The sequence below is a fragment of the Acomys russatus genome, chromosome 3 (genome assembly GCF_903995435.1).
Source record: "Acomys russatus chromosome 3, mAcoRus1.1, whole genome shotgun sequence".
Classification (NCBI taxonomy): Eukaryota; Metazoa; Chordata; class Mammalia; order Rodentia; family Muridae; genus Acomys; species Acomys russatus.
This window is the reverse complement of record NC_067139.1, coordinates 59,160,794-59,188,559: the sequence shown is the minus strand read 5'-3', so window position 1 is coordinate 59,188,559 and position 27,766 is coordinate 59,160,794. Positions and strand designations below refer to the sequence as shown.

Below are 27,766 nucleotides of genomic sequence, written 5' to 3'. Positions count from 1 at the left end.
CCAGGGTCTTGTATGTTAGTGGGTGGGGACTTGGTGAGCGAGCACTTCAGGACCCATCATCACCAGGACACCTCTGTAGCCACTGGGCCTGGGCTTGAATCCTCAGCCCCTTTGAGCTATTCCTACTTCCATTAAAAGGAGTAAAAACATCTTACTTCAAGGTCCCTTGTTAGATAAAATGAGCACTAATGACAAATGTCTATTGCAAGTCAATTGTGGTGTCCCAGGTTTATAATCCTATGTCCTTGAGATGGTCACAAGTTCAAGACTTGCTGGGTAACTTTTTGTTGTTGTTTCTTTGTTTTTTTCTATAAGTACCATGTACTAACGAATTGTGCTACTGGAGCATTCACTGTTGTTTTTTGTTTGGTTGGTTTTGGTTTTTTTTTGTTTGTTTGTTTGTTTTTCAAGTCAGGATTTCACTTGTATTCCTAGCTGTCCTGGACTTGCTTTGTAGACCAGGCTGGCCTTGAACTCACAGATATCTGCTTGCCTCTGCCTCTGCTTGGATTAAAGGCGTGCATCACCATGCCCAGCCCTGCAGGGTAACTTAATGAGATCCCATCTCAAATATTTTAAGTGTAAAGTTAGAGTTGGGGACGTGGCTCAGTGGTAGAGTGCTTGTCTCCAGCACCACAGAGTCTGGAGACCCTGCAGACGCTGACACCGTGCAGATGTTGAAGGAAGTTATCTTGATTATCGCTCCGACTTCTCCCCACCTGTTCGCTTTGAAAAGGCAGAATATGCATCGCAAAGTGGTGTGATCCTGCCCTGGCTCCAGGCTCCCTTCTCAGAGGCACCCATTTTTCCTATTTTGGGGTGCGTTTTGAAGATATTACAGGTCTAGCCAGGCATGGAACCAACATTATGACATTTAGCGGCAAAGAGATAGAAGAAAGCTGGCAGTGGGTCCACTCACTAGGCTGGAACTAGGACTCTGTGCACATGCCCATGGCTACATGCATCTGTGGTAGTATTCTTGGTGGCAGCAGAATGCCAGTGCCAATACAATCCTGTAGACTTCAGCAGCTAAAATGTCTTCCTAAAAAGGCTCAGAGACCGTTGGAAGCTCCTTCAATGAGGAATGAAGGAGCCCAGATGGAAGAGAGGATAACACAGGGCTGCTCAACTCTTAGTTGAGCAGGGATAGAGGAGCCTCCTGGCCGTTTGTTCTCCCTGAGGAAATGTCACAGAATCTAGATCCTGCTAGAGGCTTGGGCCCTTCCCTCTGGATTGTCTAGGCTAGCAAAGAACCTGTCACAGAGTGCACAGTGTGCGTGTCTCAGGCATGGTGGTGTGGCGTCTGCATGTGCATATGGGGGTGGGGTGGGGAGTTTCCCTCCTCACTACTCCTGGATATGTGGCCTAGCAGGGTGTGGGCTGGATCCTTTCACTTCCCCAAATGTAATAATACCCTGGGTGCAGAGTGGGGCGGGGCCTGGGCGGGGCCCTGCCCATCCTGGACAGGCAGGTGTCTGGCCAGGCTCTAGGGTCCCTGCCCCTTGGCCTTGGGGGAGAGCCATGGGGTGGGTTCTGAGTCTCATCTGGCCCAGGCCGATTTGACACCCGCCTCCCACCCCTGCAGCTGGACCTGCAGCCTCAGGCCAAGGTGCTGATGTCTGTGCAGTATTTCCTAGAGGATGGCGGTAAGACTTCCACTGGGCATGGGCAAGCTCATCTGCCAGATCAGAGGCAGCGCTTGCAGGAATATGGAAGCGACTCCCATGGGGATATGTCAGGGCCATCTTGGGAGGGAATGAAATGGGGGCTACCTTTCACGGACTGGGGCTGACTTCACCATATGGCTTGTAGATTGCAAACAGTCTATGCGTAGTGAGGAGGAGGCCAAGTTCCCAACCATGAACCGCCGTGGAGCCATTAAGCAGGCTAAAATCCACTACATCAAGAACCACGAGTTCATTGCCACCTTCTTTGGGCAGCCCACCTTCTGTTCTGTGTGCAAAGAGTTTGTCTGGTAAGGGCTGGCGACACCTGCTGGGGGTGGCGCAGGGAGGGAAGGACCAAACTGCAGCACCTTCACTCAATCCACTGGCTTTGCCTTCCAGGGGCCTCAACAAGCAAGGCTACAAATGCAGGCGTAAGTCTTTCCTCTATTCAGTGTGTGCACCCGTATGTGCTGACGCATGCTGTTGCTTGTGTCCCTGGGTCTGTATAGCAAGTCTGGATGAGAGCCCTGTGTACATGAGTGTGTGCGCTCAAGTCAGTTAGTGCCAGGCTGGCTTGTTGCAGCTGGCCAGAGCCAGTTCTGCGCATGCCTTCCCAACTCTGTGCATATTCTCAGGTTGTGGCCCAACGTAGGCTGTTGTAGAGATTTACACAGAAACCAGCCACAAACTAACCAGGGACACACATGAGGTCTCTGGCCCTGGGGCTTGGGGTGAGATCGTCACTAGCTCTCCCCTGACTTGGTGTGCTTGCCTCGGAAGCAAGTGTCTCTGGTGCCCAAGTGCATGCACACCTTTCACCATGACAGGAAGTAGGGAGCGGGCTCTGCAGATTGTAGGTGTGAGCAGGCACAGGCCACTTCACCATTCACTCACTGTACAGCCTTGGTCAAGTGCCTCTGTTTCCTTGTCCATAAACTAGAGATAATATTAAGATTCAAGTGTGAAGAGCCACTGGATAAGTTATGTAAGCTATGTCTTAAGGGCTTAGTAGGTGGTAAGCGGTCAGTAAAAGACATTTATTGTTATGATTATATGCGCTTTGCGCTTTACGTGGATGGAGAGTGTCTTCGTCCTGGGTTGTGTCATGTGTAAATATGAAAGAGAACTTAGCAGCTATTTGCTGGCCTGGAATAAAGAAATAGGAAATAGGGGCTCTTCTACCCCTACAGATCCTCTCTTATCCCACCCCTACCCCCTTAGATTGGCCCACCTCTTGCCCATGCTTTCCAGGCCCCTCTGTAAGAGCTAGCAGGAGGAGGGAAAAATAAAACCCTAGGCTGAGGCCTGTGTAGGGTGAGGGTGTGGGCGGCCAGCGAGAAGGCTGGCTTTGTGTAAAGGGCTGTATTTGGCCAGCAATGCCAGCTCAGACTCTGCCTCTCTTGGTGCTTCCCCTCCCCGTACTGGGCCTGCGCCCCTTCAAGAATGCAATGCTGCCATCCACAAGAAATGCATTGACAAGATCATCGGCCGCTGCACTGGCACTGCTGCCAATAGCCGGGACACCATTGTGAGCTGGGCCCAGGGATTGGGGGTCTGGGGATTGGACAGATGGGAGGGCCGTGGGTACCCTAGACTCTGGGTGGGGCTCATCCTCTTTTCTCTCGTTCTTTCACCTTTCCTTGCTTGGGCTCCTTGGGCCTTTGGGCTTCCCAGCCCCTGGTGGAAGCGCTGTTATGAATCTGACAGCTATTTTGGGGAGAGCTGGCACGTGATCTCTGACTTTTAATCCCCTTCCCCTCCAGTTCCAGAAAGAACGCTTCAACATTGACATGCCACACCGGTTCAAGGTTTACAACTACATGAGCCCCACCTTCTGTGACCACTGCGGCAGTTTGCTCTGGGGCCTGGTGAAGCAGGGGTTAAAGTGTGAAGGTGTGTGCTACCCAGATCCCAGCTGCCCCCAAGCCTCCTCAGCCCCTGTACCCTCCATGATGCCTTCACTCCTTACCCTGAGACTTCTTGCCCTGACCCTTACTTTCTGTTTACCCTTCACTAGCTGTCCTGACTGTCAGGAGGCCTAAGGCTCCATCCCTCTGAGCTATGTGCTGAGGAGCAAGTGGCCTGAAGTGCTTACACAAGAGTTGGCATGCATTAGTAGGCCCTGCTCCCAGGCTCCCCTTAGGAGAAGCTCAAGGCCCCGAGGAAAGCTGCCTATCTCGCTTATCCCAGATGTGAAAGAGGCTATGGTTAGCTGCCTTCCTCCCTCTCCCTCTCCCTCTCTTTCTCCCTCCCACCCTTCCTCCTCTTCTCTCTTTTTCCTCCCTCCTTCCTTTCCTTCCTTCATATCTCTTTACCCCCATCTGTCGCTCCCCCCGCCCCCTTTCTCTTTCTTTCTTTGACCAGGGTCTTACGCAGTAGTCAAGGCTGGTTTGGAATTCAGAGCAGTCCTCCTGCCTCAGCCTCCCAGTTGCTGGGATTCTGGCTGTGAGTTACTATATCCAGCTATTTTCTTTTTCTTTATTTAAACCATGAAATATTCAAAATGCTCACAATAGTTTCAGATGCCCTCATCCCCAGAAGCTCAACAGCCCAAAAACTCCTCTTGTCTCCTCTCCTCCCTGCCCGTTTTTGAGACCTAACACTTCCGGCTCTGCCTCTGCAGACTGTGGCATGAATGTGCACCACAAATGCCGGGAGAAGGTGGCCAACCTGTGTGGTATCAACCAGAAGCTCCTGGCTGAGGCCTTGAACCAAGTGAGCCAGGTAGGCATTCGCCTATGGGATCTGGACATAGGGCAGTGGAAGCCGAGGGTATCAGGGCTGAGAGCATGCCAGGGGAGCCTCAGGTAGGTGAGGCTTCTGGAAAACAATCGATGAGTGTAGGCAGCAGAGAGAGGCGGTCCTGTCATCTTGGGAAATTCATCATTCAGGCAGTTTGTTACGTGAGAGGAGTCAGGGGCTGCAGAGGTGACTGTTGGGACATCTTGAGCAAGGCCTAGATTTATGTTATGTATGTATCATATATGGTGTGTTTTGTGTGGTATGTGTGTATAGGATATGTAGAGTATGGGTGTTGTGTATGTGAGACATGTGTGCGTGTATATGTGTGCGTGTGGTATTTGTGTACACATGGAATTTGGTATGTGGTATTTAGGGGTGGGTGGTGTATGGAGTATGCAGTGTGTGCATGGGTATACTGTGTGTGCATGGGTATACTGTGTGTGCATAGCATACATGTTTACACTGTGTGTATGCAGTGTGTGATATACAAGGATGAGTGCCGTGTAGGTTATGTGGCATATGGAGTGTATGCTATGTGTGCATATCTGTGCTGTATGTGCGTAACATATATGGGGGTGTGTGTATGTGTGTGTGTGTGTGTCTGGAACTGAATGGATAATGCAAAATTTTAGAGTGAAATTTTAGAGTCAGAACTGAAGCTACTGGCTGGCAAGATGTTTCAGTGGGTAAAGGCACTTTCCACTCAGCCTGAGAGACTGAGTTCCTTCCATAGAACCCACAGAACAGGAGAGAGACAGATCTCACAGGTTGTCCTCTGTTCTCCACGTGCGCCCTGTGGCATATGCATGTGTACACATGTGTGTATACACATACACAGAAATACATGTAAACACAGTTTTTGTTTTTAGATTTATTTATTTATTATTTATACAGTATTTTGCATGCATGTGTGCCTGCAGGCCAGAAGAGGGCATCAGATCTCATATAGGTGGTTGTGAGCCACAATGTGGTTGCCGAGAATTGAACTCAGGACCTTTGGAAAAACAACCAGTGCTCTTAATCTCTGATCCATCTCTCCAGCCTGCAAAAACTGTTTTGTTTTTGCTTTTGTTTTTGAGACAGGGTTTCTCTATGTAGCCCTTTGCTGTCCTGGACTCGCTTTGTAGACTAGGCTGGCCTTGAATTTGCAGCAATCCGCCTGCCTCTGCCTCCCAAGTGCTGGGATTACAGGCGTGCGCCACCACGCCCAGCTCATAAAAACTGTTTTTAAGAACGAGGTTAAATGATTTATTAAATGCTTAGGAAGGAGCTGGGCGTGGTGCTGCACACCTTTAGTCCCAGCACTTAGGAGGCCGAGGCAGGTGGATCACTGTGAGTTTGAGGCCAGCCTGGTCTACAAAAAGCAGGTTCAGGATAGCCAAGACTGTTACACAGAGAAACCCTGTCTTGAAAAACCTAAAAAGAAAAAAAAAAAAAAAAAGCTTAGGAAGGTATGGTTCAGTTTGCTAGATTTCTGCTCAAAGAGTGTGCCTTTCAGATCTCCGGGCCAGGGGAAGGGTGGAACGAGGCCTGGAAGGCCTGGGCTCTGCCCTTCTGACATCATTGGAATTGAGGGTCCTCTGCCTGGCCTGAGACTTCTGACAGTGGTTTTACCATTTGGCTTCCTTCTTATGCCCTTTCCCTAGAGATCTTTGCGGAAGCTGGACTCGGGATCTTCAGAGAATGTCGGAATATACCAGGGATTCGAGAAGAAGGCAGGGATCTCTGGGGACGACATTCCAGGTGACGCTGGGTCAAATATCCCCTTTAAAGATCCTATCCCCCAACAGGGCCAGGAAAGGGGACAGTCTTCCTTGCCCAGTGAGTCCTGGGATAAGGTACTGAGCCCCTCTCTCCAAGGCCCCTTCCTTCCCCAGCCCACCCTTGAGGCTCCAGTAAGTCCTTCTCTCTGCCTGGTAAGTCCTAGAAAGAGCTGCCACCCTCACCTAGGCAGTGGGCCCTTTCTCTCCTCTCCAAGGCCCCTTGCCTAGTCCGCTCCTGACCCCTGGGGCGGGGGTTGTGTCGACTGAGACCTTAGTCTCTCTTTCTCTCTAACAGACAACAACGGGACCTATGGCAAGATCTGGGAAGGCAGCACCCGGTGCAGCATTGAGAACTTCACCTTCCACAAAGTGCTGGGCAAAGGCAGCTTTGGCAAGGTGAGGGCGGCCTGAGGACCAGGGGTTTCCTGTTAGAGGCTGGGTGCTGGTACCCTCCTGGGCCTTTGCTCAGCATCCTGCCTGTTGGTAGGTACTGCTTGCAGAGCTGAAGGGCAAAGATCAGTTCTTTGCAGTCAAGTACCTGAAAAAGGACGTGGTGTTGATCGACGATGACGTGGAGTGCACCATGGTGGAAAAGCGGGTGCTGGCGCTCGCCTGGGAGAATCCCTTTCTCACCCACCTCATCTGTACCTTCCAGACCAAGGTTCTTGGACTCCCCCCATCATTGCCTCTGCCCCAACCCTGTCATCTTCCCCATGGTGGGGCTGTGTCTGTTCTAGTCACCTCTCCTAAGTTGTCCCCTTCAGCCCAGGTTCTGTGCCCTGTGTTTCCTGTTGGAGCGCTGTGATCTTTTGCAAGGCTACCCCCTACTTGTCCCTTTACCTCTGCTCACTCCTTGCCCCACTCTAGGACCACCTGTTCTTCGTGATGGAGTTTCTTAATGGAGGTGACCTCATGTACCACATTCAGGACAAAGGCCGCTTCGAGCTCTACAGGGCTACGTACGTGAGGGCCCTGTGTATGGAGAGGGGCTTTGGCTGAGTGTATAGCCAGTCTGTCCTTTATTTTTTCTCTCCTCTTCCCAAGAAAAGCTTGAGTTAGGATAGAGCTAGCTAGCACTGGGGAGACTTGGGACGATGTGTGGGGAGCAAATTCTGGTTGTGAGGCCAGCACAGGTGCTCCAGGTCCTGTCCTCTCCTCAGGCCTCGCCAGACAGCAGAATGGACAGTGCCCTGCATAACATTGGACCCTGGTGTGTGCACTAGACTACAGTAGTAATGCTGTCAAAAATTTGTGTACCCCTAAACTACTGGCATGTGTTTGCACATTTGTATCCACAGAAATCCTTCCCACAGCAGAGCTTTGGCTTTATTGAGCTTTCAGCTCAAACTTTGCCGCCCAGGCTCTCAGCCCCCACATACCTGATAAAAATGCACTTGGTTGGGTCCATGGTGTTGGTAGAGTTACATATAGCATTTCCTGCCCTGGGGTGGTGGTGGTGATGGGACTGGTGGGCAGAGTCCTGGAACACTGTCTCTCGCTCAGGTTTTATGCAGCTGAGATCATCTGTGGGCTGCAGTTTCTACACAGCAAAGGCATCATTTACAGGTAGGTATTGGTGGTGCCCGGCTGTGGGGACTTCTGGGAAGGGTGGTACCTGGCCTGGTCACAGTTCCACCACTACTGGGAGTGCATCTTAGGCTGAGTATTGGGTGCAAGAGCTTTTCTGCTCCTTCGGCTGAGGCTGGTGCAGCTCCTAGAGCTGAGAGCTCACTGCGCGTCCTCAGTACTGTTGGAAAGAGGGGGCTCACTGCGCGTCCTCGGTACTGTTGGGAAGAGGGGGCTCACTGCGCGTCCTCAGTACTGTTGGAAAGAGGGGGCTCACTGCGCGTCCTCAGTACTGTTGGAAAGAGGGGGCTCACTGCGCATCCTCGGTACTGTTGGAAAGAGGGGACTCACTGCGCGTCCTCAGTACTGTTGGAAAGAGGGGGCTCACTGCGCGTCCTCAGTACTGTTGGGAAGAGGGGGACTCACTGCGCGTCCTCGGTACTGTTGGAAAGAGGGGACTCACTGCGCATCCTCGGTACTGTTGGAAAGAGGGGGGCTCACTGCGCATCCTCGGTACTGTTGGAAAGAGGGGGCTCACTGCGCATCCTCGGTACTGTTGGGAAGAGGGGGCTCACTGCGCATCCTCGGTACTGTTGGAAAGAGGGGGCTCACTGCGCGTCCTCGGTACTGTTGGAAAGAGGGGGCTCACTGCGCATCCTCGGTACTGTTGGGAAGAGGGGGGCTCACTGCGCGTCCTCGGTACTGTTGGGAAGAGGAGCAACACTGGCAGATGCAGGGTCTCCGTACTTGATGCTCATCATTCTTACTGCAGAGCTGCAGTTGAGCAATCTAAGATTTCACCAATATGAACTGGTTCCTTAAGTCTTCATCCAGCACATATGCTCATCCTGGGGCAGAACACCACACTCTCACCGGAAGGGCTGAGGCTGCACCCTGTGTGTTGATGTGAAATGATACTGAACTGTTTATCAGGCAGAAATTAACCTGCAGAACCAAGTTGTGGCTTTACACCTCTGTAATCGCAGCACTTGGGAGGCAGAGGCAGGCAGATCTCTGGGAATTTGAGGCCAGCCTGGTCTACAGTTCACTGGCCCCAAGGAATGAGGCCAGAGAAGTCACCACGGGGAGGGAGACAGAGGCAGAGCAAGAGAAAGTATGTACAGGCAGGAAGAGAGAATGCAGAGAGGGAGGGAACCAAAATGTCTGGATTGTGTAGGGAAGCCGAGCTCCTGGGCTGTCAAGTTCAGGGTGGAGCGTAGGATATGCCAGCCATGCCCTGTAACAGGTAGGGACTGAAGGATGCTGGGAGAACCTGGAGGCCAGGTCCACTTTGGTATGTTAAATATGCACCTCAGCCACTTGTCCTGGGTCTAAAACCCAAGGGGGAAAATCAGCCTGGGCTGCATATTTATACCCTGTCTCACAAAATGAAAAGAAATCTATCAAACCAAGCCACGTGACAATGTGTATCTTATACTGGTGTTACAGTGAGGAGCTGGAGCGATGGCTTACCTGCTGTTTAGAGCACCTGCTGTTCTTGCAGGGTAGGGTTCTTAGCCTTCATGTCCAGAAGTTCACAACTGCTCGTAGCTCTAGCTGCAGGGATCTGACGCCCTCTTCTGGCCTCTGTGGGCGCTTCCACTCATGTGTACTTGCCCACACAGACACACATACATATGTGTAAATTGGAAAAAGTAATAAATAAGAAGTGGGCGTGAGATACATCTTCCAATGTGCTTGTCCATGCCTAGAATCACTAAGGGCTTTCTGGTGGTTGAAGTTGGTAGAGATAGACCTTGTATTGTGTGTACACTTGCATTACTTATTCCCATGTTATCTATTCAAATGACTAATGACAGAAACCAACATGGTCCCTGCCCTTGTTGAGTCAGACAAACCTCAGCTGGGTGGAAGGGGGTGGGACATATCTGCCAGCCAGTTAGGTGACAAGGGACAAGTGACATCAGCACTCTTGAACTTCACGCAAGGCTTCAGGGAGTAGGGTACTGTATTTCCTACATTTAGCATAGTGGGTGACTGCCAAAGGGGTCTGTGTGTTAGCTCCCCGAGTTCTTCTTTCTCCTCTGTGTTCTCCTGTGCTCCAAGGGAACGTTGCGGACTTGCAGGGATGAAATCCAGCGTGTGGCAGCAAGACTAGGCAGGATTAGAACTTGCACCCAGGGATATTCTGCCCTAACCTCTCCTCAGGGACCTCAAGCTGGACAATGTCATGCTGGACCGGGATGGCCACATCAAGATCGCTGATTTTGGTATGTGCAAAGAGAATATATTTGGGGAGAACCGGGCCAGCACGTTCTGCGGCACCCCCGACTACATCGCCCCTGAGGTGAGTGGGTGCAGCTATGCATTTGGCTTTGGGAGGGTGGGGCCAGAAATGCTCCCTGAAGAAGGCTGGTACCTTACTCTGATCATTGTTGCCCCTAGATCCTACAGGGCCTGAAGTACACATTCTCCGTGGACTGGTGGTCCTTTGGGGTCCTGCTCTATGAGATGCTCATTGGCCAGTCCCCCTTCCATGGTGATGATGAGGATGAACTCTTTGAGTCTATTCGGGTGGACACACCGCACTATCCTCGTTGGATCACCAAGGAGTCCAAGGACATCATGGAGAAGGTGCGCCTTGCTGATACATGCCCTTGGGGTTTCAGGAGAGCCTGTCTCTGGAATAGGGGCTCCCTGGGGTCCATGCCTGACACATCCCAAGCCTTACTCTATCCCTGTTCCCAGGCACTCCATTCTGAGTTCCCTGCCTGGAATCGGCAAGGTGTGGTGACTAAGGGCTAAGGGTCAGGAGACAAGACAAACCTGAGGCCAAGTCCTGGCTCCGTCTGACGAGCTGGTGACCTTTTGGCGGGTCACTTAACCTCCTTCTCCTTATCTTCAAACTGCCCCAGAATGGCTGGCAGCACATAGAAAGCCATCAGTGTTCAGTGCCTAGGAAAACACACAGCATTACCCTCAGCCCCAGAATTCCCTGGGCTGAGCCTGTCCAGTCTTGGGGGCCCTTGGGCTGTCAGCCATTTTCAGGGCTCCAGTTTCCCATGGCCTTAAGTCCTGACCAAGGCCCCTGTGCGTTGCAGCTGTTCGAGAGGGAGCCTGTCAAGAGGCTGGGAATGACAGGAAACATCAGGATTCACCCCTTTTTCAAGACTATCAACTGGCCACTACTGGAGAAGCGGAAGGTGGAGCCGCCCTTTAAGCCCAAAGTGGTATGTCAACCCCAGCCCTGCCCCAAGCCTGGCCCCTCCCTTGCTCTGCTCCTTTCCCTTCCTGCCAGCCGGCTTCCTGATCTCCCCTGGCGTGCTACATACCACAGCCTCTCCTCTTGCATTCTCATAATCTCAGTAGACATTTGGAACTATGGCTGGGGAATATACTAGGTTGAGTGGCAGTGCACTTAACCTAGTATGTACAAGGCCCCAGGTTTTCTCCTCAGCAGCAGAAACAGAAACAGGCAGGCCTGGTAGAGCACACCTACAATACCAGTACTTGGGAGGCAGGAGCAGGAGAGTAGCCACAAGTTTGAGGCCAGCCTAGTCTTCATGGTCAGTCCCCAGCTGGCCAGAGCTACATAGTGGGACTCCGGTTCAAAACAACAAAAAGTGACATGTGCCTGTAATCCCAGTGGAGGTGACAGCAGTGGTGGCTGCGGCCAGACACCTAGTGCTGAGATAAGTGATCATCTTAAGTCCAGGTCAGCCAGGGCTGCATAGGAAGATTCTGTCTAAGACAGACAGAGACTGAGAGAGAGAGGACCTCACGGTGTTGCTCAGTTGACTCATAAGCCTGGACTTAAGCTCTCCTGCAGGTACACAGCACCATGCATGTACATCACGTGGTGATATCAGCCATGCTTGTAGCTAAATTCTACAGGACCCTGCATTCCGGGAACTACGTTTTGGCCACCAGAGTTAGGGCTTCATTTTCATCCTCTACCAATCTTCACCAGTCACATCCATTGCCAATCAATATTGGACATGCTGAGTCCTTGTTGGGTGCAGAACACTGTGCCGGGCTTTAGTGAGGTGCCCAGAGGAACCCAGACGAGACATTTGCACTCTGGTGGCAATCGGTAATAGAAGACAATAGTATGGGAGATAGCACGGGGCGCACTTGGCATGGGTTGCTTTGCGGAGGGTATAGCAGCGAGAGTCCGGAATGCGGAGAGCAGAGTGCTCTGCGAGGCCCAGGCTGTCAGGACAGGCAGAGGGCACCCAGGTAGAGAGATGGTTTGCGCAGCAGCCACTGGCAGTTTCTGAGGCAAGTAGATTATGTCGCTGGGAAGTTGGAACTTGCTGGTATGTACGTCTGTACACTTGTAATCCTAATGCTCAGCTAGACACAGGAGGTTCTCCACTGCAAGCCCAGGCTACACAGCATGGTCCTGTCTCTTAAAAAAAAAAAAAAAAAAAAAAAAGAAGTAGTTAGGGCACAGTGTCCCTCTTGAGATCATAGCTCCTTCTCTGGCTGTCTTCCTCTCACTCACTCTCTGTTCTCTGCTGGGACGTACTGTTCTCATTGGGCAGTCTCTGTGGCATGCCCCACATTTGTGCTTTGAGACAGCAGAGCGCTTCCCCTTGTGGCTCTCACATTCAGAGGCTCCCTGAGCAGGTGACAAGCTGTAAGAGCAGCATGTGGCTCTCGCTCCTAAGAGTGGTTTCTTCCTCTACCATCTAGGCTGCTGTGGTGAACAAACAGCCTATGCGGGGATTGGTGTGTGTGTGTGTGTGTGTGTGTGTGTGTGTGTGTGTGTGTGTGTGTGTGTGTGTGTGTGTGTGTCAGGGTGGAGGTGGGGTGTGGTGAGGTCGGAAAATGACAAGGCAGGTATGGTAGTAGGGCAGTGGGCTCTCAGCCCCAAGGATGGGCCTGCCAGGAAGTGAGCCCTACAGCTCTAGTGTAGCTAGCTCAGTGGCAGAATGCTCCCCTAGCATGCCAGTGCCTCCCAAGTAAAGGTAAAATAAAAGACCAGGCATGGCAGTACACATCTGTAATCCTAGCCCTCTCGGGTTGGGGGTAGGGGGTGAGGTGGGGTGGAAGCAGGAAGAACAGGGGTTCAGGCAGGAAGAACAGGGGTTCAGGGCCAGCCTCAGTTGCATGAGACTGTCTTGAAAGAGCAAAACAAAAACAAAAACCTGTTTCCAATCTTTTGCCCATCAAATCTCTGGCCTAATGTCTCTGAGCCTGTTTTTCTGCAAATGGGATAGTAACGTTTATCTCTGGGGCTACGGTAAGGGATAAGATGAAGGAAGGAAGTGACTCCGGGGCTCTCCTAATGCGCCAGTTTTCAAAAGAAGCCAGAAATATGAATTTCCATGTTAAAAAATATTGCTTTAGATTTTATCAAAACCCAGCACCGAGGGCTAGGCATGCAGCTCAGTTGGGGAACCCTTACTTGCTTAACACACACAAGGCCCCGATTCTTGACAACTTACCAACCAAAACTGTGCCAGCTCAAATGCTTGTGACCTCTAGCTCAGTTTGGCCCAAGGATCACAAGAGACCTGTAACTATCTCATCCGGTCCTCAGGGGCAGTGATTTAGGAACTTTCTTTATAAACAGCTTGGGAATAAATATTTAGAGTTTTATAGGCCCCGTGCTCTCAGTGCAGCCATACTCTGAGTGTCAACCGATGAGGGTGGTTGGTTGTATAGTCATAAAACTTGATTTGTGGGCACAGAAATCTACATTTCACTTCATTTTCATACGCTGTTGGAGAGCCTTGTTCTTTTCTTTCTTTCCTTTTTTTTTTTTTTTTTTTTTTTCAACCATTTAAAATCATAGAGGCTGGAGCTGGGAGTGAGTGGTACTTGGCTATGATCCCAGCAATTGGGAGGCTGAGGCAGGAGGATCATGAATGTGTAGACAGCCTGGGCTACATAATGAGACTTTGTTTCAAAGATACCAAAACCAAAACCAACCAACCAAAGATAGAAAAAGTTATTCTTAGCTTATAGGCCCCTATTAAAAGCAGAGCGGGAAGCCGGGCATGGTGGCGCACACCTTTGATTCTAGCACAGAGGCAGAGACAGGTGGATCACTGTGAGCTCAAGGCCAGCCTGGTCTACAGAGTGAGTCCAGGACAGCCAGGATGACACAACAAAACCTTGTCTTGAAAAACCAAAAGTAAAAAAAAAAAAAAAAAAAGCAGAGCAGGAGGTATGTGGTCCACAGACATGGTCCATAGTTCCCAGGCCTGTTCTGAGGACATCCCCTGTGCTCCTGCCTTCCTTCCTTCTTTCCTCATCCCTCAGGAAATAGCATTCCCCTGTGTTGGGGCTCCCTTAGGCTACCAGTAACATCCTCTTTCCCCACTGAGCAGACTGCCCTGGCCTGCCCCCACCAGGGCCCCCTAGAGGCCCAGGCACCTGCCGTGCCTTTGAAGGCAGACCTTGGGGACACCCCTGCAGTCACACTCACACACTGCTGCCTTCTCCTCACAGAAATCCCCTGCAGACTATAGCAACTTTGACCAAGAGTTCCTGAGTGAGAAGCCCCGCCTTTCCTACAGTGACAAGAACCTCATCGACTCTATGGACCAGGCAGCCTTCCATGGCTTCTCCTTTGTGAACCCCAAATTTGAGCAGCTCCTGGACAAGTGAGCTCCCAGACCTGCTTTAAAGGCGCCAGCAGAGCAGGCCGGTGTGCCCTGGTTTGCGTCCGCACTGCCCCTGGAGAACAGCGGGTGACTGGGTGATTTCTGCTGCTGCCCCCTTCATCCTCAGAGGGTTCAGCTCCTGTTGGCGGGGCTCACAGTGCTTCCTCTGTGAACTGTTTGTGAATTTGCTTTCCCTTTGCCATCAGAGGGGAACTGTAAATCCTGTGTTTCATTACTTGAATGTAGTTATTGAAATATATATTATATATATGCACATATATATAATAGGCTGTATATATTGCTCAGTATAGAAAGCATGTAGGGGACTGGTATGTGTTGACCTTTTTTTTTTAAGTGTATATGTATGTATATACATATATACACATGCATATGTATGTATGTACGTATGTATGTATGTATGTATGTATGTATATGACCAAAAGGAAAAAAAAAAGCACAAACTGTCTGAACCACAAGGTTCTTTTATGTGTGTCTAAATAAACACTGAATGGTACCAACCTGGCTGTGGGGACGTTTATGTCCCAGGAAGCTGGTGGCCAGGTGCTCCTGCCACTGTTGATTGCAGTCACAGACCCCTGGGTCTTCATGCAAATGTGTTTGTGTTTAGGGGTTTCCTTCTGCTTCAGGGCCCTGGGACTGCAGGAACCCCAGATGTCTCTCTGGGGTACATGGTAAGAGGTGAGAGACTGGTTATAATCTGTCTCAAGGCGGAGAGGGCCAGCCCAGAAAAGTTCAGAGAGGTGGAAAGCCAGGCCTGAGAGCAGAGGCAGAGAGCTGGGAGTGTGTGTCGGAGTTAGAGTGTTTGCTTAGCTCCATCACTGCATGCACACATGCATGCACACACACACACACACACACACACACACACACACACACACACACACTTATGCATGCCTGAGGGATATGGTTCAGTTAGTAGAGTGCTGGCCTAACATGCACGAGGCCCCATCCCCCATCAGTGGATAAGCCTGAGATTTGGGAGGAGGAAGCAGGCAGATCAGATGTCCAAGTCTGTTCTCAGCCACACAGGGAGTTTTGAGGCCAGCCTGGGCTATACGAAACCCTGTCTTAAAAATAATAATTCAAAAAATGATTGAGAGACTGGCCCCAGATTAGGCGGGAAGACGGAAAGGAAAAAAAGCCTTTAGGCATATCTGGATTCAAATCCCAAAGTAGCTAGCCAAAAAAGGCCATGCCCTTTGTTTGTTTTAAGCCTCAATATCCTCATCTGTGAGTGGTGGGGGCAGGGCAAAGAGGTGACAGTTTTAACTGCAAAGCTGTTCTCAAGCTTGCTCTGTAGACCAGGCTGGCCTCACAGATCCTTCTGCCTCTGCCTCCTGAGCAGTGGGATTAAAGGTGTGCATGCCATCACGCCCACCTGAAACTGCACATCTCATTACTGTTAAACTCAATTCTCAGGAGAGGAGTCAGCATCCAAGTTCTAGAATTATTCCACAGGAGTCCTTGCCTGCCTGGAGAAAGGGAGAGGGGCAGGGTAGGAGATAAAATGTTTAGTGCCTGAGTGGGGTGCTGAGGCGTGCCCCATTATGTTAACCAAACCCTAACAGTCAAGGACTCAGGCTCCGAGACACAGCACCTGCCTGCGAGTCAGGGACACCCTGACTGGGCTCTCCTCGCTGTCTCCATGCCTCCCATGCTACCAGCGTCCAGTTTGTCCCTACCTCCTGTGTGCTGCCAGGGGCACAAGTTTCAGACATGGCCTTCCCTGGCCCCCTGCCCCCACCCCCACCCCGCTCTTTGTCCTGGGTGTGGATGAAGGCGGTGCTAGCTCCTGATTGGCTGGTCACAGCAGCCGCGTGCTCACTGCCAGCAGTTCATTCTTCTGGGCTGAGGTACAAGTTTCCACAGCCTGGGAAGGCGAGATGGACTGAAACTGGCCCAGGGAGAGGCCTGTGGGGATGGGAGCATAGTTCTGCCTGTTTTCTCCATACTGTCTCGCACTGTGCCTGTGCTGGGCCAGCCTAGACACCCAAAGCAAGGCGTTCATCTTCACAGTGTGACCCCATGGGGTGTGCTGGAGAACACCGGGATAAAGGAAGTCCAGAGGGAGGTGCCTAGGGTCCCCAGTGTCCTGCTCCTGCTACAACACGCCAAGGCCTCCTGAATCTCCGTGAGGCCATGGCCAATGACTGTAGAGTAGAAGTAGTGTTGGTGCTTGGGGCCGCCACCTACCGTCCTGCCGCTCTGAAGCAGAGCCTTGCCCACAGCTTTACATGCAGAGATGGGTTCCTTCCCCTGAGGAAGGGAGAGCAGAGTTGGTTTGTCAGCTTGAGGCAGTAAGGAGTGGTGAGAGAACACAGTATCCGGAAAGGAAGCCTTAGGTTTCAGTTTCACTTAGGCTACCCACATAGTGGCTCAGTTTCTTATCAGTGTCAGTCTCCTCACCTGGGCAGTAGAAACACCAATCCGTGCTGCCTCACGGAGCAGCTGCCTCAGGCAGGCTTCATAATGGCCAGTGCCTGATGCCTGGCCGTGTAGTCTAAGGGTTGTGGGATCTGCCTCAGGAAGCCCGATTCCCTGTGGGAAGCAGCCCTCAGGGACACTGACTCTACCTGACCACGCACATCTCTAACACTGCTCCCAGCTTTTGAGTAGGTGCCAGGCCTGGCCCAGTGGCCTTAGGAAATGCCTCTCATGCTAGGCTCAAAGCCACTTTCCCTGGCATGTAGGGACCTGGAAGCAAGCAGACTGCCCTTTCATTTGCCAAGGGGGTATGCAAGCACCGGGAAGCTCAGCCCCCATTGTAAAGGACAGAGCAAGCACCCCACTCCCTGCTGGACTGAGGAACCAGATGCTCTGGAGCCCGGGGGCAGAAGCACACGCCCTGCAGTCAAAATGCCCTGGTTTTAAATGCTCTGTGTCCTAGTGACCTCAACAAGTGACAACCTCCCAGAGCCTCACTTTCGTTTCCTCCACTGGAAAATGGAGGGTGATACTGCTGTTGTCTAGGATGGCACATTGGTATGTATATGAATGGCATTGACTCAGTAAACAGCGGGCACTGTGACCCCGCCCCTCATGGGACTCCTAGGTGCTTCTGATTGGACGGCAGGTAGGTAGTCACTCCCCCTTCAGACGGAGGTACTCAAGAACCTCATGCCCTAACTTGCCAGAGTGCCTACTTCCGCATGTCTCAACTGAAGGAAACAAGAAGCAAGCAGAAGCCTGGGCATTTGGGGAGCTGTTTCAGAATTTTCCTGATAGTAGGGCCAAGAATTTTGAAAAAAAGATCAGGAAAAAAAAAAAAAAAAAACAAAAAACTAGTGGTTCACTGGTGTTCCACCTTATTGCTTCCATGTACTTGCTTTAAAATATATTTTTTATTTGTGTGTGTGTGTGCGCGCGCGCGCACGCCCGTGTGCGAGTGCAGGTGTCCTCACAGGCCACAGGAATTGGGTCCCCTGGGGGCTAGAATTACAGGGAATTGTGAGGCACCTATTTTGGGTGTTGGGAGTCAGGCTTGGGTCCTCTGGAAGAGAAGTACATGCTCTTAACCAGTGAGCCACTTCTCTAGCCGCAGATGTGCCTGCCTTTGAGGGCACTGGCATCTGGGGGTACAGGGTGGAGCTACAGAAAAGAAAGATGCATGAGTGGGTGGGTAAATGTTTGCATGGATGGATGCATGGCTGGGAAGACCAGCTAGACTCTAAATGTCTGTTAGACCACCTGGAATGCAAGGGTGTCAGGCGGTGCTTCTTGAATCCAGGATACATCAGCTCGCGTACTGATAAAAGGTACAAATCTTTCAGGCCAAGTTCTAAGCAGGGATCCCAGACCCTGGCTGAGCCATGGAACCCAAAACCCAGGTTAGCCAGGCGGGGTTTATTACATTGTGATCTTGGAGGAGGCCCAGACATCGTTATGTGGAAAGCTCTCCTGATGTCTATGTGCAGCAGGATGGAGAGCAAGTTAGGCAAGGTAAGAATCTGCATATTGCCCTGTGAAGCTAGGGAAAAAAGCTGCTTCAAAAAAAAAAAAAAAAAAAAAAAAAAAAAGCCACACCTTGGAAATCAAGTCACCTATTAGCACTGCCAAGCCAGCCCTTGTGTGGAGGAGGCTCGTGTCTTGAACCCCTAGAGCATAGCTTTGTGTTCAGGACCGCAGACAGAAAAATCGGTGGGTCTGTGAGGCGGCCACTTGGCAGGGTAACATTGCCCACTGCCTGGCTGGGCTACATCGCCCCCTGGTGGAGGCCGTCTAGCAGGCGTTGCAGAGACTCAGCCCTCAGCCAGTCTTCACGCCAGACACCATGCTCAATACTTCCTCACTTTAACCTGTCTCTGGCTGCTGAAGACCCAGAGATACAGAGGCAATACCTCTCCTTGCATAAACAACTATCTGTTTTGTCTCAGAGAATGGTATCCATCCTCAAATGCTGGCCATATTCCCCAACACATCATTACTGTGTGGACAACTGATACAAGCTGGAGGCACATATTCTTTGTGGATTCTAATAAGAGGAAATAAGGATACATTCAGAATTTGCCAGGGTGTGAAGGGCTTGGGCGGCGGGGGGGGGGGGCAGCAGGACTTCCCATGGCTGCCTTGGCCTCACTTTAGCAAGACCCCCCATCTACGGCTTTCCCAGGCACCTGCCTCCACTTCAGAACCATCAAGGCTGGATGGGACCTCTGGATCCTGCCCCTCCCCCTGCCCGATCCCGCAACTGCACCTTGGATGGCTGCATATGGGACACCAGAGGTTGGATAGCTGGGTTTGCTCTGAATCCTGACATCCGGCCAAAGCCGTTTTATCCCCTTTGAGGACGGAGGACATCACATGAAAGATCTGAAAACAAAGAAGGGGCCCAAGGACAATGAAAGGCTTACAAAGTGGGGAGCCTGGCCTGAGTCACCATGACCCAGATGGCATCAGGCTCCTGAGGTCTGAGGTGTCCTCAGATCGTCTGATCGACCTCACCTCTCCACAGCTATGGCTTCTGTGATTTCAGTCTTCGAACCTTAATGTCTGTTCCTAAATCTGGCTTTTAAGTGGGCCTTAGAAGACCCACAGTTTCCTCCCTCTGCCTGTGTTAAATACATACCCAGAAAGCCCTGACATTTGCTGCTCAGCCCACATTAAGTGCTGCACAAAGGCCAGGGCACTGTGGGAAAGTCCTTTCTTCCGAAAGGCCTGTTGGGAGTCGATCTTTCTACTGATGTCACTTGGGATGGTGGGCACATGTGCTGTGGGTGGCGTTGATGTGCGTGCTATCTGCCTGAGTTCTTACCCTCCTTGGCAAGAGCAGGTGCCTGCTGTGTGCCAGGAGCTCGACAGGTATCGCTCAGAGCCACCACTCAGCAGATATGAATGAATAGGCCTGGCATGCACTGTGTGTGGCCCACAGGCTCATGACAATGGCTCTAGGTCGAGCTCTGTACTTACCATTTCCCCCGCGTTGTGGCCTGTAATTAGTCTTCACAAATGCGCGCCCCTGAGGAAATGGCCATTGCTGGCTGTTAAGCTCCAAGCTTCACCAATGAGTCAGCAGAGGGTCTGAGGAATGGGGGATTTGCCCCTGAGCTCTGGGAGACTGTGGGTTGCTTTCCTTGTCATGCTCTCTTTGGCAATGAGCATAATTGCTCACAGGCTGCTGGGCTTGCTCAATGCTGGTCAGGAGGAGGATGAGAAGATGCCCTTCCCTGGTTCAAGAGGCCCCAGGAAAAGAGAAAAGGAGCTGGAGCTACAGCTAGCTAGGAGAGGCACAGTTTGGCTTGGCCCTGGAAAGCCTTTGGAGATTATAGATGCCCAGTGGGTGTCTTTGTGGGCTCATAATTTGATAACTGGAGCCAGAGAGGAAGGGGGTGGGAGTGAGCCAGGTTTGCATGAGTAGGCAGTCACAGGGTCATACGGAAAACCTTCGAAAGCGACAGTCTAGCTGTATCCTCAACATGGCCCCTCTGGTGTAGGTCAGAAGCCTGGCTCCTCCTTCCTGCCTTCTGCAGGTTCACAGGCAGCACAGCGAGCTGAGATCACAGGCAGAGGTCAGGAAATGTGTCCAAACGAGTTTGGGCAAATGAATGAGAGCACAGGACCGGACAACAGAGAACAAGGCCCTGCCCTTACTCTGCTCTTTCCCCTTACTGCACTAGAAGGGTGCAGCAGGTGGAAGCAGAGTTGATCTCCTGGGACATTAACAGCGACAGGTGATTCAAGGCCAAGCCCTCGGTAGGTGATGTCCTTCAGCTGGTAGAAGCTCACTGCCCCAGCTGAGGATTGGATTCTGGTTCAGGAGCATAGCATCTACCAGAGGCCCCAGCATATGAGACACCTGTTGCCTATGGCTCCGCAAGGCTTCTCGAAGCCACTTGCTGAGTTTTAAGTCATGGGTTCAAAAATAAGCCAATCAAACACTCTCTGCCTCTGCCTCAATAGTGAGTCAAAAATAACACAGTTCCAGAATAGATTTTGTTGGCTTAATTGTCCTTAACTATCTGGTTTGGAAACAAGGCTTCTTGTTTGTTTGTTTTTTAGGTTTTTGTTTGTTTGTTTGTTTGTTTTGAGACAGGGTTTCTCTGTGTAGCCTTGGCTGTCCTGGGTTGTCTTTGTAGACCAGGCTGGCCTCAAACTCACAAAGATCCACCTGCCTCTGCCTCCCAAGCGCTGGGATTAAAGATTTTATGTTTTAAAAATTGAAAAGATGTTTTAAAACTCTGGCTCAGCGATATCTATAACAGCTCAGCAGTGAAGGCCTTGTTGATAACGGACTCAGTTGCCACCTGGCACATCCAGGAGTCAGCATTGCTGATGGCCAAACTGTAGAAAACTAATTAGAAGCCGGTACACTTGCCTGCTGCATCTGAGTGTAAGGCCCTAGCTTCCAGCCCTAGCAGGTTCCTTGGTGCTATTGTTTGGGTTTTAACTAGTTTCTAAAGGCTCCTGAGGAGGAGTTTTGTTCGCTTCTTTAAAAGTTATGTTTATTTTTTAATAGTGTGTACATGTGCATATATGCATGCAGATGTGTCATGGCATGCCTGTGGACATCAGAATACAACTTAAGGGTATTGGTTCTCTCTCTTCCCACCGTGTGGGGTCCAGGAATAGAACTCAGGTTATCAGTCTTGGTAGCAAGTAGCCTTATCTGCTGAGCTATCTTGTAGGTCCTGTTTCTTTCTTTTTAAAATTTATTCTCTCTCTCTCTCTCTCTCTCTCTCTCTCTCTCTCTCTCTCTCTCTCCCTCCCACCCCTCCCTCCCCTCCTGTGTGTGTGCAAGTGTGTATGTGCATGTGTGCAGGTACCCATGGAGGCCAGAGGTGTGGCATTGGATCCCCTTGGGCTGCAGTTCCTGGCAGTTGTGAGCTGTCTGCTGTGGGTGCTGGGAAATGGACTCCGTTCCCTTACAAGAGTAGCAAGTCCTCTTAACCTCTGAGTTGTCTCTTCAGCTCCTCTCCTCTTCCTCCTCCTCCTCCTCTTCCTCCTCCTCTTTTGTCTCCTTCTTCTTCTTTGAGATAGTTTTACCCAGGCTGGCCCTAAACTCATAATTCTCCTGACCCATCCTTCCAAATGCCGGGATAACAGGTATATGCACCACACTGCCTAGTTCCGTGTTCGAGGCTTGCTCCAGGCCATGGACTCACACAGGAAGGTGGAGGAATCTTTAGGAGGTGGTCTTAGGAAACGGAAATGAGGGCCCCAAACACGGACCCGACCCCTCTCTGCTCCTCTGTTTTCAGCCATCACGAAGTCAACAGACTTCTTATATCAAGCACTCCTGCCACGAGGCACAGTGACACTACAGACCCAGAGCAAGAAGCCTAAGTGACTGCAGACGTGAATCCTCAGTGCCGTCATCTATAGCAAGCACAGACAGTGCCCCCTGTGTGGGAGTCTTACAGGCATTACAGAAAATTCTCTGTGCTGCTTGAGACCCAGCCCCTCTAACACTCTACAAACATTAGATGGTTCTTTTTTTTTTTTTTTTTTTTGTATATGAGTGCTTTGTATGCAGAAGAGGGCATCATATCATATCACAGACAGTTGTGAGCCACCATGTGGTTGCTGGGAATTGAACTCAGGACCTCTGGAAGGGCAGGCGGCACTCTTAACCACTGAGCCATCTCTCCAGCCCCATTAGATGGGTCTTATTCTTAACTCCATGAGCATTTTAAATGTTTTCAGCCAAATATGCATACGTATAAGGTATGGCTGGGCTTAGTGTTGTGGGGAATCCTGCCAGAGGAGGAGGGGGCACTTCCCAGGCACGGCAATGGGGTAAAGAGGCCTGGACTGGGCATCTGGAGTCTACGGCAGGGTCCTTCATGCACCCCCTCCCTCTCTGTGGACTTTTAGCTGTCAGCTAGCTCAACAGCAGGAAAATGAGGGCCCGAGGCTGAAAGGAACAGCAAATGGATCCCATGTGGCTTTAAATTATGAGAAAGAAAATGCGAATGTCAAATGTCCCAGTTCTTGGCACAGTTTAAAATAAAGTGATATGAAGGGTGGTAATTACCAGTCACGACACGCCATCGAAAGTGGCAGCAGCGGTAAGAGCAAGTGATGCCTGTGGTGTGGCCCCTTTTCTGTTCCTGTTTGGTTTTGTGACTCTTCACTCTCAAAACCTTCTCCTCCTGTTCCAAGAGCAGCGCCCCAGGACAGCCTGGAAGAGGCCTCCAGACCCCTGGCCAGGAGCACCCAAGACCTGGAGGCAAACATTGCTACAGTGTTTCTTGGACAGTTTTTAGAGGCAGACCCTGTGCTAGAGGCTTCCCTGGTACAGTAGGGGTCATGAGCCTGAAGGGAGGCCCAGACTTACTACTTGCCTTCTTGAGCAATTAGTAAGCACCAACTGTGTGTAAGGACTGTTCAGGATGAAGGGAGATGGGCAGATAAGGAGCTGACCTGGAGGGCTGCTGGGAAGGCAGGTGTGTAAGAACAGGGTTACAGCACAGGGGGTTCGTGGGCATGCTGAGGAGGTGCTGGCTTTTCTTGGGTAGGCACCAACAACCAAGGAAGGTTCCCTGAGAAGGCATACAGCTAGCTCCTGATAGCACCCCCAACTGGGCAAGTCCCACAGTGAGAGATATGTTAAGTCTAATAACACTAAGTGCTGGTAGGACGCAGAGCCTTGGCAACAGGGGGCTTAGAAATCGGCCTCTGTTCCCAAGAAAAGCAGTTTGGTATGGTCATGGAGCCTCCCAGTGACTCTGTTTAGTGGCAGCTTGGTGGTAAGCCTGGAACATCTCACAGGCAGAAATGCTGTGGTGAAATATTCCTAAGGGAACAATTAGAAATGACTGGAATGGAGCCAGGCACGGTGGCCCATGTCTGTAATCCCAGCACTCGGGAGGAAAGGGCAGGTGGATCTTTGTGAGTTCGAGGCCAGCCTGGTCTACAGAATGAGTCCAGGACAGCCAGGGCTGTTACACAGAGAAGCTCTGTCTTGAAAAACCAAAAAATAGAAGAAGAAGAAGAAGAAAAGAAAGGAAGGAAGGAAGTAGGGAAGGAAGGAAAGGACTGAAGTGTCAACAGGCCTAGAAGTGGTCTGCATTCTCTGAACAATAATGCTTTGCTCAATTTTGAGATCCAAGGAACAACGAAACCCCCTGCTTCAATTCCACTAACACCCCCAACCTCTGTTTTATTTATTTTGGGTTTTTTTTTTTTCTAGACAGGGTTTTTCTGTGTGTAACCTTGGCTGTCCTAGACTCACTATGTAGACCAGGCTGGCCTCGAACTCACAGGGATCCAACTGCCTCTGCCTCCTGAGTGCTGGGATTAAAGGTGTGTGCCACCACACCTGTCCAGCCCCAAGCTCTGTCAAAGGGCTGTTTCTTACCTGTAATCCTGGCTCTGTGAGTCTCAGCCAGCCTGTACTACGTAGTTAAACCATGTCCACAAAAACCTAAACTCGCAGCCAGGTGTGGTGGAGGATAATCCCAGCACTTGGGAGGCAGAAGCGGGTAGATCGCTGTGAGTTCAAGGCCAGCCTGGTCTACAAAGCAAGTCTAGGACAGCTAAGGCTATATAGAAAGACCCTATCTCCAAAAACCAAACAAAAAAGAAAAAAACCTAAACTCCCCCAAAACATTTTTCTTTATTTTTTCTTGAGACAGAGTTTCTCTGTGTTAGCCTTGGTTGTCCTAGAGTCACTTTGTAGACTAGGCTGGCCTCAAACTCACATCGATCGGCCTGCCTCTGCCTCAGGAATGCTAGGATTAAAGGACTGCGCCACCACCCAAAACGTATTTAAAGAGGGGAGGTGAGGCGGGAAGAAAGGGGAGGTGCATTGTGAAGCCCCTCCTCCTCCTCCCCTCCTCCTCCTCCTCCTTTTTCTAATGGATTTTCATTCTGTAGCCCAGTCTGACTTCAAACCTGTGATCCTACTGCCTCGGCCTCCTGCGGCGGGGACTGCAGGAGCCTGTCACTCCGTATGGCTTGTGATACTTTGTGATGCCTGCAGCCCAGGCACGAACATTCAGGAGACTGGGGTCCCCATGCGAATTCCAGCTCTAGAGGCGAAGGAGAGACCTGAGAGTCTGAGGGAACCTCCAGGCCTTGACTTCTTCTGTCAGTTACATTTCACCTATTAAAATCTGGAGTCTAGGGCTCCATGGTAGCTCAGCTGAGCAACAGAAAAGCCCTGGGTTCTAGTCTAGAAGAATGGAACATACAAGAAAAGCCATTAGACTTTCGCCCAGAACCGCCTCTGACATGAACTCTGGTACCCACATTTGACCACTTCCCCTTGGTGGGGAGCCTGGTGGCACACAGACAAAGGGGAAGCAGCCTATCCAGATGAGACCTGATAGGCTGTGATCATATGGTAGGGGAGGAGGCCCCCTTCTGTCAGAGGTCTAGGGGAGGGGGAATAGGACAGAAGAGGGAGGGAGAGCGGGATCGGGAAGATACAAGTGAGAGGATAACATTCAAGATATAATCGGAATACATTACAATAAATTAAAATAATAATAAAAAAACGAATTTAGCCCGGAGCACAGTGGGGGGTCTAAGGGTGTTTATTTTAGTTTCTGAGCTTGTCCATGTTCAAAAGTGCTCATGATTTAACAGTACTTTTTAAAGAACAGGCGTTCTAACTCTTGATCTGCCAGCTGGTTACCCAGGTCCTTTTATGAACGTTCCTTACAGGGCACTTTTGTTCTATGTGGTTTTCTTTATGGATGTGCCATTTCCAAGTTTTGAAACATTAAGAAGAGTGAGTAGGCGAGAGGCTGAGGTCAGAAAAGCAGCCAGAGGCAGAGAAGCTGCCCCAGCAGACAAGCCCTAGGGCTGGGTGTGAACAGTGTGACTACAGGGTCCCTGGAGGTACAGACGGTCCTGGTGGCTGCACTGTGTCTGCACAGTGCTGAGTTGGGTGCTGGCACTGATGTCACAGGCCTGGCAGTCTCATCTCGACCCTAGCTGGAGAGGTTTAAAATGGTTTAGTGTGGGGTGGTAAGAAATGGGCGTTTTGTGATAGGGATTATGAGCCTGGCACTTCTGGCCAGAGGTGATGACCACGCTCACATGGGAAGGAGCTCAGCTCCTGCAACAGTGGCCCCAGCCCCAGCTGCCTGTCCCCTGCCAATTCAAAGGCCTGCTCCAAAGCTTGTGCCAAGCTGGAAGAGATCAACACCTCAGGGGTACAGTGAAAGTGAAGATTTTTCCAGGAAAGCCAATAGCAAACTTTAACGCTAGAGGTCACAGCAGAGCATCTTATGTGTCCATGGCCTTTCTGAGTAGATGAAGAGAAAGTGAAAGAGAAAGGCCCTTGCATGGGCCTTCTACACATGAAAAGGGAAGGGGCCCCCGACATAAGGGGAGGTGGTGGCTCTTTCTGACGTGTGTGTGTGTGTGTGTGTGTGTGTGTGTGTGTGTGTGTGTGTGTATTTCAATTTTGAGACAGGGTTTTTCTGTGTAGCCTTGGCTGTCCTGGAGAGCACTCTGTGGACCAGGCTGGGCTTAAACTCAGATCCACCTTCCTCTGCCTCTCAAGTGCTGGGATTAGAGGCGTGCGTCACCAACACCCGGCCCAACAAATAAAATTGTTGAGCAAACTTTCAGATATTAAAAAAAAACTTATAGATAATGATTGTCCCAGATCAAGAAATAGAACACTGGAGATGTAATTTCAGCCCTTTTAATCTCCTACCCAACCTTCCCACAGCTCCAGGGAAAGGGGGGCGGCCTAGGCACACTCCATTTCCTCTTTTACCAGGAGCCCAGCACTGCTCTTAGTTTGTGGGGCTTTCTCTAGCCTGAGGCGCATGACTTTCAGGCGACGAGTCAACAAACACCTACTCACCTCAGATGACCTTGGCAAATGGGAAAAAAGGATTGCACCCAAGTCTATCCTGGTGAACTTATGAGTTTATTGGGGTTACTTGCAGGAGCCTGGTGACTCAAAGTCAGCTGTGTCACCAAAACATTCTGGTAAGGATGATGATTCAGGAAAGCTGTGTCCCTGAGTTACCTGCCAGACAACTCCAGGAAGACTCTCCCTCTGCAGCTGTTTGCCGCTTGTGTAACTTTGGGGAGGGTCTTGTAAGTCTTGTTAGTTTCTGAGCTTTCAAAGTCTTCTAAATGCTCTGAGTTTCCTGAGCTCCTAAATTTCTATTGTTTCCTCAGCCTGTTTTTTTTTTTTTTTTTTGGTTTTTTTGTTTGTTTTGTTTTTTTGTTTTTGTTTTTGTTTTCGAGACAGGGTTTCTCTGTGTAGCCTTGGTTGTCCTGGACTTGCTTTGTAGACCAGGCTGGCCTTGAACTCACAGCGATTTGCCTGCCTCTGTCTCCCTGAGTGCTGGGATTAAAGGCGTGTGCCACCACGTCTGGCTGTTTCCTCAGCCTTTTAAGCTTCATTTCAGAAGGGAAAGTTCTGCTCGAGAGGAAATGGCCCAACAACGCAGGCTAGAAAATCAGTATTTATTTATTTATTTGTGTGTGTGTGTGTGTGTGTGTGTGTTATTATGCCACAGTACAAGTCTGGAGGTCAGAGGACAAAAGGACAATTTACAGGAGATGGCTCTCTCCTACTCTATGAACCCTGGGGATTGAACTCAGGTCATTAGGCTTGGGGACAAGTGCCTTTATCCTCTGAGCCATCGCACCCCATCATGCACATTATTATTATTATTTAATGTACTCTCAGGCCTCATGTAAACAATGTATACATGCGTTCTCCCTCTAGCCTATGTAGACATGACACATACCCTAAGGCAGGTGGTGTCCTCTGTGTGTTTTTGACATTGGCCTTTGCCAAACCCACTCATGGGCTGAAGAGTTGGCTCAGGGTTTTCCCTGTAGAAGACAGAGATGCCATTCTCAGCAATCATATAGTAACTCTCTATCTGTAGCTGCAGGCTCAGTGAACTCAACGTTCTCTTCTGACCTCTGACGGCACCAGGTACACATGTGATGCACGTATGTGTAGGCAAAGCACTTACTCACACAAAATAGAGAAATCTTTTAAATTTTA

At 50.6% G+C, this 27,766-nt stretch overlaps 1 protein-coding gene across 1 annotated transcript in view; it reads left to right on the top strand.

Annotated features, from left to right (window-relative positions):
- Positions 1-14,666, top strand: part of Prkcd (protein kinase C delta) — a 32,643-nt gene extending 17,977 nt beyond the window's left edge. Inside the window, exons 4-18 of the mRNA XM_051140899.1 lie at positions 1,586-1,646; positions 1,813-1,975; positions 2,067-2,098; positions 3,110-3,195; positions 3,431-3,560; positions 4,291-4,391; positions 6,056-6,152; positions 6,468-6,568; positions 6,660-6,833; positions 7,040-7,131; positions 7,676-7,738; positions 9,908-10,046; positions 10,145-10,333; positions 10,801-10,929; positions 14,162-14,666. Coding sequence (XP_050996856.1) covers positions 1,586-1,646; positions 1,813-1,975; positions 2,067-2,098; positions 3,110-3,195; positions 3,431-3,560; positions 4,291-4,391; positions 6,056-6,152; positions 6,468-6,568; positions 6,660-6,833; positions 7,040-7,131; positions 7,676-7,738; positions 9,908-10,046; positions 10,145-10,333; positions 10,801-10,929; positions 14,162-14,320 — 1,716 coding nt within the window. The 3' untranslated portion in view covers positions 14,321-14,666. The remainder of the gene's footprint in view (positions 1-1,585; positions 1,647-1,812; positions 1,976-2,066; positions 2,099-3,109; positions 3,196-3,430; positions 3,561-4,290; positions 4,392-6,055; positions 6,153-6,467; positions 6,569-6,659; positions 6,834-7,039; positions 7,132-7,675; positions 7,739-9,907; positions 10,047-10,144; positions 10,334-10,800; positions 10,930-14,161) is intronic.
- Positions 14,667-27,766: the final 13,100 nt, after the last annotated feature.